The sequence below is a fragment of the Salmo salar genome, chromosome 14 (genome assembly GCF_965601325.2).
Source record: "Salmo salar chromosome 14, fSalSal1, whole genome shotgun sequence".
Classification (NCBI taxonomy): Eukaryota; Metazoa; Chordata; class Actinopteri; order Salmoniformes; family Salmonidae; genus Salmo; species Salmo salar.
The window spans coordinates 76,113,963-76,127,825 of NC_138304.1; the positions used below are offsets into that span (position 1 = coordinate 76,113,963).

The window sequence follows — 13,863 nt, forward strand, 5'->3', positions numbered from 1 at the left end:
CTGGTTAGACTGTAAACTCTCCTTCCAGACTCACATTAAGCATCTCCAATCCAAAATTAAATCTAGAATCGGTTTCCTATTTCACAACAAAGCCTCCTTCACTCATGCTGCCAAACATACCCTCGTAAAACTGACTATCCTACCGATCCTAGACTTCGGCGATGTCATTTTCAAAATAGCCTCCAACACTCTACTCAGTAAACTGGATGTAGTCTATCACAGTGCCATCCGTTTTGTCACCAAAGCCCCATACACTACCCACCACTGCGACCTGTATGCTCTCGTTGGCTGGCCCTCGCTACATATTCTTCGCCAAACCCACTGGCTCCAGGTCATCTATAAGTCTTTGCTAGGGAAAGCCCCGCCTTATCTCAGCTCACTGGTCGCCATAGCAACACCCACCCGTAGCACATGCTCCAGCAGGTATATTTCACTGGTCATCCCCAAAGCCAACACTTCCTTTGGTCTCCTTTCCTTCCAGTTCTCTGCTGCCAATGACTGGAACGATTTGCAAAAATCACTGAAGCTGGAGACTTATATCTCCCTCTCTAACTTAAAGCATCAGCTTTCAGAGCAGTTTACAGATCACTGTACCTGTACACAGCCAATCTGAAAATAGCACACCCAACTACCTCATCCCCATATTGTTATTTATCTTTTTGCTCTTTTGCACCACAGTATCTCTACTTAAACATCATTATCTGCACATCTATCACTCCAGTGTTAATGCTAAATTGTAATTATTTTGCCTCTATGGCCTATTTATTGCCTTACCTCCCTACTCTTCTACATTTGCACACACTGTACATAGGTTTGTTCTATTGTGTTATTGACTGTACTTTTGTTTATGTATAACTCTGCGTTGTTGTTTTTGTCGTACTGCTTTGCTTTATCCTGGCCAGTTCGCAGTTGTAAATGAGAACTTGTTCTCAACTGGCCTACCTGGTTAGATAAAGGTGAAATTAAAAAAATTAAAAAATAGTTTAATATTGTAAGCAATGGTCAAATGCCTTTGTTAGGGAATTCTGTTGAGATCTCAGGGCAGCAGTGGTCATCTGATATGACTATGCATTGTTGTCATTCATCAGCTTGGCTTTTAGCAGGCTTGGGATCCTCAAGACTAAATCAATAGGGAAATAGATCTGAGTGACCAACACTAATGTTCCAAAGCCTATTATCAGCCTCTTCTCAGCCTCTTATTCTTTCTTCCAAGACCAGTTCAACTGGAAACAAACAATCAACCAAAACAACCCAACCACTATAGTTTTACCATCAAAATGCTTTTGTCTTTGTGGACTCAATGTGTTACAGTTTCCTGATCTATTTGTTGATGCCCTGCAATTGTGGTGGTGCTTGGGTTACTGTGCCACTGACATAGTACTCCTCAGAGCCATCCATTATTAAAGGCCTAAAACTTTCTGATGGGCAGCAGGTCTTGCTGAAGGTACTGCACAGACAACAAAAGCTCGCAGGTGGGAGCTGAACACCTTTATTTGGGATTCAAAGTGGGTAGCTAAAGATGTCAAAGAGAAGATGGGTGGAATTCAAGATCTGCCAGACCATAAGCTGCACAGCTCCCATCACCCGAAGACACAGACCACCTTCTCCTGCTGCTGCCGGTATGTAGGTGTCACTGTCTGTGTAGAAGCTTCAAAGGTTTGGTTTTTATTTTCTGTGAGCTTTTTTGACCTAAATCACATTTACAATGCTGAATATCAGGGGTTGCCATCATGGCTTCCCAGCTCAATGGAGAATCCAGACAATTTCCCTAAATGCTATAAAGTGGTATAACTTGTGATTGGGTTGGAAGCAATGAGTGTAAATGTCAAATAGACATGTTCTATGACTGATCCAAATCAAATTTTATTGGTCACATACATGTGTTTAGCAGATGTTATTGTGTGTGTAGTGAAATGCTAGTGTTTCTTGCTCCAACAGTGCAGTAGTATCTAACAAGTAATATCTAACAATTTCACAACAATACACACAAATCTAAGGAATGGAATTAAGAATATATACGTAAATATATGGATGAGCAAAGTCAGAGCGGCATAGACTAAGATACAGTTGAATAGAATATAATACAGTATAGACATATGAGATGAGTAATGCAAAATATTATTATTTTTTAAACATTTTTAGTCATTTAGCAGACGCTCTTATCCAGAGCGACTTACAGTAGTGAATGCATACATTTCATTTCATGCATTTTTTTTGTTTGTTTTGTTATGTTAACATTATTAAAGTGCCTAGTGTTCCATTTATTAAAGTGGCCAGTGATTTCAAGTCTATGTATATAGGCAGCAGCCTCTAATGTGCTAGTGATGGCTATTTAACAATCTGATGGCCTTGAGAAAGAAGCTGTTTTCAATCTCTCTGTCCCAGCTTTGATGCACCTGTGACCTCGCCTTCAGGATAATAGCCGAGTGAACAGGCAGTGGCTCGGGTGGTTGTTGTCCTTGATTATATTTTTGGCCTTCCTGTGACATCGGGTGCTGTAGGTGTCCTGGAGGGCAGGTAGTTTGCCTCCGGTGATGCGTTGGGCAGACCACACCACCCTCTGGAGAGCCCTGCGATTGCTGTACCAGGCAGAGATACAGGATGCCCTCAGTTGTGCATCTGTAAGAGTTTGTGAGGGTTTTAGGTGTGCAAAGTGTGCTCTCATTTTGTATTTGTTTTAATACCACAATTTCAGAAATAATCATATGGAGAGACCATATTTAATTTAATTTAAAATAGATCTGGTCATTTTAACTGGGGCAATGTGAAATTAATCGTGATGAGCGATTGCGCAACCCAGTAATCTTGTTTGCACCTCCACAGAAAAGAGAATATGTATTTACTCACGCAAATGATTTCAATCTATAATCAATATATATTTTACTTGTATACACACAATATGTTTCCCTCTGTAAAAATAAGAATAAAATAAACATTTTGAACTGTGAGTGACATTCCGACGTTCCCAAAGGGGCGTAGCTGCGGAAAACAGCCACCTACGTGACGTCATCACAATCAGTCTCGTGTTTACGTGGAGAACATGGCGGCGGAGATGTGGCTGTAGCAAGGAGTCTGCTCCTAATGCGAGTTCGTCGCAGTGATTTGACACCATTACCAAACAAATGTAATGTCAACAGACAGACACTTTCCCCACAGACTCTGGGCGTATTCGCTGACACTTCGCATGAAGCCCCTTTCCTCTTCTCTCAGCCACAGGGACAACGGTAATGGAAGACGAGGAGAGGCAAAAGAAGCTCGAGGCCGGCAAAGCAAAGGTATGTATGATAGCACTAACTAGCTAGCCGTGGTCAATTCTTTCTCTGTGTTTCAAACGTTTCTACTAGTTAACCTTGGGAACAACATGTATTGCTGCGCGTGCTCAGTAATACATTGTCTTATATAGTTTCATTTAGTAGCTGTTTTGGGAGCCCCTTCCTTGTTCCCCTCCTTGTCAGCTGTCACTACTAGAAAACATGTCCCCCAATGTGGATGACAGACCGGGAACTTGGGTGTCTGGGTTAGCAAGCTAGCCGGACTTCCTTTGTCATGCGACCCAGCCATTGGCATCTCATAGAAACGTGCTGTTTCCTCCTAAAATCTACCAGTTTTGAAGAAAAGTATGAATGTTAGCCAGCTAACCAGTAGAGCCTTTCAGGTCAACGTCAGGTTTTATTAGTCACGTGATTTAAAAGGTTGAGATTATTGTGTGACAGGTTTTTCAGGACATGCCCCAAGTTAGCTTGAGCAAACTCAGATGGCCTCATATTTTTTTTTATAGCATACTAACGTTACACTGTAACAACCAGTGTTACAAATAAGTTTAACTGAATAATGTAAAATAACTTCTCATGTCATGCAGAAGGGATGGATGTCACAGAAACTCTACATACTGTTTCAATGTATGTATTATTTCAACCATCATTTTCAACCATCATTTCCAATACAATTTAGAAGTATCCAGTGAACTGGTACAGTATTTTAGGTATTTTATTAGGATCCCTATTAGCTGCTGCAAAATCAGCAGCTACTCTTCCTGGGGTCCACAGTAGCCTACTTGTAAGATGATACGATAACACACTGTCATAGTCAACTGAGAAGGATGATGAAAATCACTTCCCTGCTGGAGTCTAAAAATATAAAAGGGTACTTGGAGGCAGATGGAAGGAAAGTAGACTGGACTCTTACGGCAGGTCCTTTCAGAATTTGAGGTTACTGACCTTTGCAGTATCATTCCTCTGCCTTAATCCCTTGACGAGTTTAGGCCCTAATGGACAATACCATGACTTGACACCACTCCACCACCCATATCTATGACGCTAGAGGTTTATTTTGAGTCAGTAGTATTTATGGAGTATTTGAAGAGAAGGCTAGATGCTATTGAAAGGGGAAACACTTTTTGTCACCACACCTGAAACTATTTTGGAAGGTGCTAATCAAAACTAGCCTATAAATTGACTAGACTATATTTAAATGCTCAGTAACGTTAGCAGTAAGGATTTTGAATGAGACACGTCTTTCTGTAGCCGACCTGTGATGATTCAACTCCGACTACCGTAGTAAGCATAGGAAGGCCATATGGCTCTTTACCATAGTCATACAGAGTTTGGTAACAAACATTCAATAACAATCTAGCTAGGCTAATTTGCATTCTTTATTTTTTTATTTTTATTTCACCTTTATTTAACCATGTAGGCAAGTTGAGAACAAGTTCTCATTTACAATTGCGACCTGGCCAAGATAAAGCAAAGCAGTTCGACAACATACAAAAACACAGAGTTACACATGGAGTAAAACAACATACAATCAATGATACAGTAGAAAAAAAATAAGACTATATACAATGTGAGCAAATGATGTGAGATAAGGGAGGTAAAGGCAAAAAAGGCCATGGTGGCAAAGTAAATAAAGTATAGCAATTAAAACACTGGAATGGTAGATTTGTAATTTGAAGAAAGTTCAAAGTTCAAATATAAATAATATGGTGCAAAGGAGCAAAATAATAAATAAAATAAATAAATACAGTAGGGGAAGAGGTAGTAGTTTGGGCTAAATTATAGATGGGCTATGTACAGGTGCAGTGATCTGGGAGCTGCTCTGATAGCTGGTGCTTAAAGCTAGTGATGTAATTGTCTTGCAATGATATGTGTCTATATGACCAAACTGTGTTTGTACAACCCTGTGACACTATGACTGACCTGGTCACCCACATGTAAGTTGGTTTTACTCCCTACTGTCATCGCTTCTCCACCTGTCTTTGATTTGCCATTGACTTAACCTTACCCTTGATCATTGATAATCATTGGCATGAACATTGAACAAAAATGTCAGATTTATAGGCTTTCTCCAGCCAGGTGAACTGTGTGGAAATGGCAATAGTCCTATTGGTTTAAATGTGTTCAGTTGTTTGTGATGGGTCTTGGCATACGAAGTCTGATTATTTTGTAAGTCAGAAATTTAAAGTTGACCTCTTGTCTATCAAATCCGAACACCAATTTTTACTTGACTGGCATTAGAAATTCTTCAGGGGGTGGTTGCAAAAGTACAGGCCTAGGCCATCTAAGATTCAAAGAAATGTAATGATTCTCAATTGGGAAAAAGTCTGTCCTCCTCTCCTCCGTGACCCAGAAACCGATAAGTGGTCAAATGGTTGAGGAGTGTGTTAATTCGTTAGTAGGCTAACGGAGTATTCTCCCCTCCTCGATTACCTACTTCGGTAGAGGTTACACGAGTATCATCCCGGCGGCTAGTGAGGAAGAGTTTTAAAATCCGCCACACCCTCTTTGAATCAGCTGTTGTTTTCTCGAAGGAGAAAAACATGTACACATTAAAAAACAATACACTACTTATCCTTTTATCTTTAAAATGTATTGCACAACAAGCTAAATTCGTTTTTATCACATTACATATTTATTTTAAAGATATGATAAATGTAATTTGCCTGATGACGCACGAATAGAGAAGGATTCTCATTTCATACGAGCGCATTTCCTCGCCTCCGCTCCTCGACTATCTTTTTCAAAAGGAGGCGAGGAGAGGACGGACCAGAGGAAACGAGGAGTCGAGCAAAACCAATTGAGAATCTTTCTATAAACCATGGATGGGCCACTATAGTCCTCTGGGGCCTGATTGGTGTCACACTTTTGCCCCAGCTAACACACCTGACTCCAATAATCAACTAATTATCATCTTCAGTTTAGAATGCGGTTAGTTTAATCAATTGTGTTTGCTAGGGATGAGGATAAAATTACACCACTCCGGCCCCTGAGGACTGGAGTTGCCCATCCCTGCTATAAACCAACATGCATGGCATTTAGACTTCCATTCATTGAGAATGTCCATTCAAAAGTGCGTCTCGACAGAAATATATAGATTTGTATTGCATTTTTTTAAACATATTTTTGAATAAATGCTAAATGAATAGAGGAAACACTGGACTCCCACTGGACTTTCAAAGATACTACCCTATTTGAGACCGTAGTAGACCCAGACCTAGTCCATACTTTTACTGTTTCTCATTCACCCAGTCAGCTTTATCAAACCTCATGGGTTTTACAGAGCATATAGCTTAGCCTTGTAGTGAATTCCACATCATCTTTCTGCACCTTCAACAATGACAGCCAGGTCGATAATGCATTTCATATAAAGTGTTACCTTTATCACTAATAAAACAACATGAACATTCTACAGTCAAGTCAACCCCTCTGCTCCATGGTGTGGTAATTGTGCCTCAACAGTTGCTCCTTTCACAATTTTCTTGCGTGTCATAACATTATACTAAATATTTAAAGGACTGGAGCCATCATGTACTAAGTTTGTGCCTGGGGAGAATCATTAAACCTATCATTTCAGATATTCTTTGGAGCCCAGAGGCCCAAAAGGCTCTTGCTCAAAAATAATTCAGAAGAGCCCTCTCCATGATCTGTATTGGAGAACTGTTGTAAACATTAAAGACGTTTATTTTATTTCAGTTGCAATGCTGGCCTTTACAGATCATTGTTATGTGTTATTTTTTGCCCCATGAGACTTCACTGCATGAAGCTTAAGCTTTTTTTGTATGGTGTCGGAATCACTAGAGTCTTCAAAAAGTATTAATACCCCTTGACTTATTCCACATCTATAGAAAATAGGAAATCACTATTAAATAATACATTATTTCAGTTGTGTATATTACTTAGTTTTTAATTTGATTTATTTGATTATTTTTCATTACTTAAAGTCATCTTTGGCAGAAGCAGTCTGCCAGCCAAACCAAACGTTATCTATAGGGATGCACGATATATCGGTGAGCAAATCGGAATCGGCCTGATATTAGCTAAAAATGCCGGCATCGGCCCGATGTCTAGTTTAATGCCGATGTTCAAAACCGATGTCAAAGCTGGTACGTGCATACCTAATGTAACGTGAAAAGATGACGTAATGACACCTCGAAAAATACCGCACAACACAACAAAAGCAGAAAAATACTAAGAGTACACTTCCAACAACAAAACAAGTTCAAGTCGAGCAGTCATTTGAAAGAGGAAGAAGATTTCAGCGAGACATCGCAAAGGCAAAATCCATTAACCTGTTGGGGCTAGGGGGCAGTATTTTCACGGCTGGATAAAAGAACGTACCCGATTTAATCTGGTTACTAATCCTACCCAGTAACTAGAATATGCATATACTTATTATATATGGATAGAAAACACCCTAAAGTTTCTAAAACTGTTTGAATGGTGTCTGTGAGTATAACAGAACTCATTTGGCAGGCAAAACCCTGAGACATTTTCTGACAGGAAGTGGATACCTGATGTGTTGAATTACCTTTAAGCCTATGCCATTGAAACACACAGGGGTTGATTAATGTTTTGGCACTTCCTATTGCTTCCACTAGATGTCACCAGCCTTTACAAAGTGTTTTGAGTCTTTTACTGTGAGATCTGACTGAACAAGAGCCATGGAACGGTGATGGCCGATTAGACTCTGGCGCGCGAGTTCATGTTGGGTACCCTCGTTCCAATACGTTATAAAAGAGAATGCATTCGTCCACCTTGAATATTATTCATGTTCTGGTTAAAAAAGGCACTAATGATTTATGCTATACAACGTTTGACATGTTTGAACGAACGTAAATATATTTTTTCCCCTCGTTCATGACGAGAAGTCCGGCTGGCTTAGATCATGTGCTAACAACACGGAGCTTTTTGGATATAAATGATGAGCTTTTTTGAACAAAACTACATTCGTTATGGACCTGGGATTCCTGGAAGTGACATCTGATGAAGAGAATCAAAGGTAATGGATTATTTACATAGTATTTTCGATTTTAGATCTCTCCAACATGGCCGTTTGTCTGTATAGCAAAGCATATTTTTCTGTGCGCAGTGCTCAGATTATTGCAAAGTGTGATTTCCCAGTAAGGTTATTTTTAAATCTGGCAAGTTGATTGCGTTCAAGAGATGTAAATCTATAATTCTTTAAATGACAATATAATATTTTACCAATGTTTTCTAATTTTAATTATTTAATTTGTGGTGCTGACTTGACTGCCGGTTATTGGAGGGAAACGATTTCCTCAACATCAACGCCATAGTAAAACGCTGTTTTTGGATATAAATATGAACTTGATAGAACTAAAAATGCATGCATTGTCTAACATAATGTCCTAGGAGTGTCATCTGATGGAGATTGTAAAAGGTTAGTGCATCATTTTAGCTGGTTTTATGGTTTTGGTGACCCTGTCTTTGAATTGACAAAACATTACACACAGCTATTGTCAATGTACTCTCCTAACATAATCTAACTTTATGCTTTCGCCGTAAAACCTTTTTGAAATCGTAAAACGTGGTTAGATTAAGGAGATGTTTATCTTTCAAAGGGTGTAAGATAGTTGTATGTTTGAAAAATTTGAATTTTGACATTTATTTGGTTTCAAATTTGCCGCTCTTGAAATGCACCTGCTGTTGATAGGGTGCACCACGGGTGGCACGCTAGCGTCCCACATAGCCCCAAGAAGTTAATGCCAAGATAATGGAATTCATTGCCCTTGACAATCCTCTGTCGTGGAAGATGTTGGCTTTCGCCTGCAGATCGCGCCCCAGTACACGCAATTTTTCAGATGTTGCCCTACCGGAGTTACACAGTATTATTGAGACTCACATTCATGAGCGTCACTGCTATTAGCTTCACGACTGACATTTGGACCAGCAATGTCAGCCCCATGAGCATTATGAGTCTGACAGCACAGTGGGTCGACGAGGTTTTCGTCCTGAGGAAAGCTGTATTGCATGCACAAGAATGTGCTCGTTTTTATACCGCTACTGCCATTTTCAATGGCATTTTAGAACATGTTTGAAACTTGGAAACAGGAACACTCCTAGCTCCATTCGGACAACTGACTTGAGAAATAAGCTCAACTGCGTCTGCAGCAGACGTGATAGCCCCTTTCATGGCATTGAAATGCCTGCTCAACAAAACTGCCGACACAGATCGTGGGGTTAAAACTTATAAAAGTACTTGAGGCTGTGAACAAGCGATTCGGTGGCATTGTCTCTGAGCCTCTTTACTGTGTCGCCACCATGCTCGATGCAAGGTACTAGGACCGCTTCTCCGATGCAGACAAGAAACAGGGTATACATGAAACGTTACATACACAGCAGGACAAGATGGAAACGGACACAGTGATAGTGCGCACCGAGGAAGAGCGTTCACGGACAGACAGCTGAAACTTCACTGCTTGACATGCATGATGAAATCCTGGTTGAGAATGAAATGACTGAACAAATGAACAACGAAACAGCACTACAAGTAAGTGAAAGAAATAGGTTTTGAGGATGTTTTACTGCTAATGGGGACATACGTAAATGCCAACAAAATTACTTTTTGGTCAGTGTGGTGTGTGTGTAACCTTTCATTTAACCTGTTAGGGCTAGGGGGCAGTATTGACACGGCTGGATAAAAAACATACCGATTTAATCTGGTTACCACTCCTACCCAGTAACTAGAATATGCATATACTTATTACATATGGATAGAAAACACCCTAAATTTTCTAAAACTGTTTGAATGGTGTCTGTGAGTATAACAGAACTCAAATGGCAGGTCAAAACCTGAGAGATTCCTTTACAGGAAGTGGCCTGTCTGACCATTTCTTGAACTTGTTTTCCATCTCTATCATTTACTAAGGATCTCTGCTCTAACGTGACACTTCCCACGTCGTCCATAGGCGCTCAGAGCCCGGGAAAAAACAGAATGTCGTCATTCCAGCCCCAGGCTGAAACACATTATCGCCTTTCTCAAGTGGCCGATCAAGGGACACTGGCTTATGCGCGTGACCCCGACCGCCCCCGCCTTTGGGATTTTTTCCTCTGTTTGCCTAAAAAGGAGATTCCCTGTCGGAATATTATCGCTTTTCTACGAGAAAAATGTCGTAAAAATTGATTTTAAACAGCGGTTGACATGCTTCGAAGTACGGTAATGGAATACTTAGAATTTTATTGTCACGAATTGCGCCATGCGCGCGACACTTCTTTACTATTTCGGATAGTGTCTGGAACGCACGAACAAAACGCCGCTATTTGGATATAACGATGGATTATTTTGGACCAAACCAACATTTGTTATTGAAGTAGCAGTCCTGGGAGTGCATTCTGACGAAGACAACTAAGGTAATCAAACTTTTGTAATAGTAAATCTGACTTTGGTCAGGGCTAAACTTGGTGGGTGTCTAAATGGCTAGCCGTGATGGCTGGGCTATCTACTGAGAATATTGCAAAATGTGCTTTCACCGAAAAGCTATTTTAAAATCGGACACCTCGATTGCACAAAGGAGTTCTGTATCTATAATTCTTAAAATAATTGTTTTTTGTGAACGTTTATCGTGAGTAATTTAGTAAATTGTTAGTAAATTCCCCGGAAGTTTGCGGGGGGTATGCTAGTTCTGAACGTCACATGCTAATGTAAAAAGCTGGTTTTTGATATAAATATGAACTTGATTGAACAAAACATGCATGTATTGTATAACATAATGTCCTAGGTGTGTCATCTGATGAAGATCATCAAAGGTTAGTGCTGCATTTAGCTGTGGTTTGGGTTTATGTGACATTATATGCTAGCTTGAAAAATGGGTGTCTGATTATTTCTGGCTGGGTACTCTGCTGACATAATCTAATGTTTTGCTTTCGTTGTAAAGCCTTTTTGAAATCGGACAGTGTGGTTAGATTAACGAGAGTCTTGTCTTTAAAATGCTGTAAAATAGTCATATGTTTGAGAAATTGAAGTAATAGCATTTCTAAGGTATTTGAAAATCGCGCCACGGGATTCAGCTGGCTGTTGCGTAGGTGGGACGAATTCGTCCCGCCTAGCCCAGAGAGGTTAGACCGCTGCGTCCGTGTGTGTGTTAACTATTTAACTGTAGTAGAATGCTTAAAGGCCGCATGCATTTTAAATATTGGTTTAAATATGTTAAATATGTTCTTTTTTTTGTCAAGGAAAATATCGGTATGGGCCAGATATGTCATATCGGTGCATCCCTAGTTATCTCTGTGCTTCCCATACTGTACTGTCTTTAGTCATCCTATTTAGCTAGCCTACCTTAGTAGCCTATACTGCAGAGCTGTCTGACAAAATCATTTTACTAATTCTTAGATAAGGCATACTTTAACAAACTGTCTCTGTCCCTCTGGTCGTTGTGTACATTCCTCTCTCATGTGGTCGGTGTGTATCTAACTTAACGTAGCAGACGTAAAAGTGTATTCGTCCAGAGATCTATATTTAATGACGAGATGCTCATGTCTCCCCCCTAACAATGGGAGTTGTTGTCCCAAAGGCGGAAGGCAGGCGACAAGCTTACAGTGAGGGAAAAAAGTATTTGGTCCCCTGCTGATTTTGTACGTTTGCCCACTGACAAAGAAATGATCAGTCTATAATTTTAATGGTAGGTTTATTTGAACAGTGAGAGACAGAATAACAACAAAAAAATACAGATAAACGCATGTCAAAAATGTTATAAAATGATTTGCATTTTAATGAGGGAAATAATTATTTGACCCCTCTGCAAAACATGACTTAGTACTTGGTGGCAAAACCCTTGTTGGCAATCACAGAGGTCAGACGTTTTTTGTAGTTGGCCACCAGATTTGCACACATCTCAGGAGGGATTTTGTCCCACTCGTCTTTGTAGATCTTCTCCAAGTCATTAAGGTTTCAAGGCTGACGTTTGGCAACTCGAACCTTCAGCTCCCTCCACAGATTTTCTATGGGATTAAGGTCTGGAGACTGGCTAGGCCACTCCAGGACCTTAATGTGCTTCTTCTTGAGCCACTCCTTTGTTGCCTTGGCCGTGTGTTTTGGGTCATTGTCATGCTGGAATACCCATCCACAACCCATTTTCAATGCCCTGGCTGAGGGAAGGAGGTTCTCACCCAAGATTTGACGGTACATGGCCCCGTCCATCGTCCCTTTGATGCGGTGAAGTTGTCCTGTCCCCTTAGCAGAAAAACACCCCCAAAGCATAATGTTTCCACCTCCATGTTTGATGGTGGAGATGGTGTTCTTGGGGTCATAGGCAGCATTCCTCCTTTTCCAAACACGGCGATTTGAGTTGATGCCAAAGAGCTCCATTTTGGTGTCATCTGACCACAACACTTTCACCCAGTTGTCCTCTGAATCATTGATGTTCATTGGCAAACTTCAGACGGGCATGTATATGTGCTTTCTTGAGCAGGGGGACCTTGCGGGCGCTGCCCAGTGCTTCACGGCGTAGTGTGTTACCAATTGTTTTCTTGGTGACTATGGTCCCAGCTGCCTTGAGATTATTGACTAGATCCTCCTGTGTAGTTCTGGGCTGATTCCTCACCATTCTCATGATCATTGCAACTCCACGAGGTGAGATCTTGCATGGCCGAGGGAGATTGACAGTTCTTTTGTGTTTCTTCCATTTGCGAATAATCGCACCAACTGTTGTCACCTTCTCACCAAGCTGCTTGGCGATGGTCTTGTAGCCCATTCCAGCCTTGTGTAGGTCTACAATCTTGTCCCTGACATCCTTGGAGAGTTCTTTGGTTTTAGCCATGGAGAGTTTGGTATCTGACTGATTGATTGCTTCTGTGGACAGGTGTCTTTTATACAGGTAACAAGCTGCGGTTAGGAGCACTCCCTTTAAGAGTGTGCTCCTAATCTCAGCTCGTTACCTGTATAAAAGACACCTGAGAGACAGAAATCTTTCTGATTGAGAGGGGTCAAATACTTATTTCCCTCATTGAAATGCAAATCAATTTATAACATTTTTGACATGGGTTATTCTGGATTTTAATGTAATTCTGTCTCTCACTGTTCAAATAAACCTACCATTAAAATTATAGACTGATCATTTCTTTGTCAGTGAGCAAACGTACAAAATCAGCACGGGATCAAATACTTTTTTCCCCTCACTGTAGGTCCAAAATAAGCCCATAGAAGCACATTGGGCTTATTTTGAACAGTTTCAGGCAAGAGTGAAACCTCTCGCTTCACCTCTTCCTCTCTGATCCATCTTCGTCGAAGCCAAAAAAAAATGGTTCAGTGGATTATGGGATTATAGTTAATTGCCACGATACTGAGCTGAACTAGTTTGAACATTTGCGTAATGAAAACTCCAACTCCCTTCAGCCCATCATCCCACATAGTTCTTGATTTGTGTCGTGAAATATTTGAATTCTCTCTAGGGAAATGGCTCGTTGGGCTCAAAAAAAGGAACGAAATGGAATACAAGTAATAGAACCAATGTCGGTCAGTAAGTTGTTTAATAACCGAACACCCTCAACACTTTTTTTGTTTTTTTTGTTAATTGCTCAGCACTACCATAATCACAAAGTGAAAACATGATTTTAGAAATTCTGGCAAACT

General features: G+C 40.5%; 1 protein-coding gene across 6 annotated transcripts in view; it reads left to right on the top strand.

Moving 5' to 3' along the window:
* The first annotated feature begins 3,018 nt into the window (after window positions 1-3,018).
* Window positions 3,019-13,863, top strand: part of LOC106569851 (A-kinase anchor protein 9) — a 158,787-nt gene continuing 147,942 nt past the window's right edge. For all 6 annotated transcript variants that reach the window (XM_045694733.2, XM_045694734.2, XM_045694738.2 and 3 more), the window contains exons 1-2: window positions 3,019-3,124; window positions 3,211-3,275. In XM_045694733.2, the coding sequence (XP_045550689.2) occupies window positions 3,082-3,124; window positions 3,211-3,275 (108 nt within the window). In that variant the 5' untranslated portion in view covers window positions 3,019-3,081. The remainder of the gene's footprint in view (window positions 3,125-3,210; window positions 3,276-13,863) is intronic.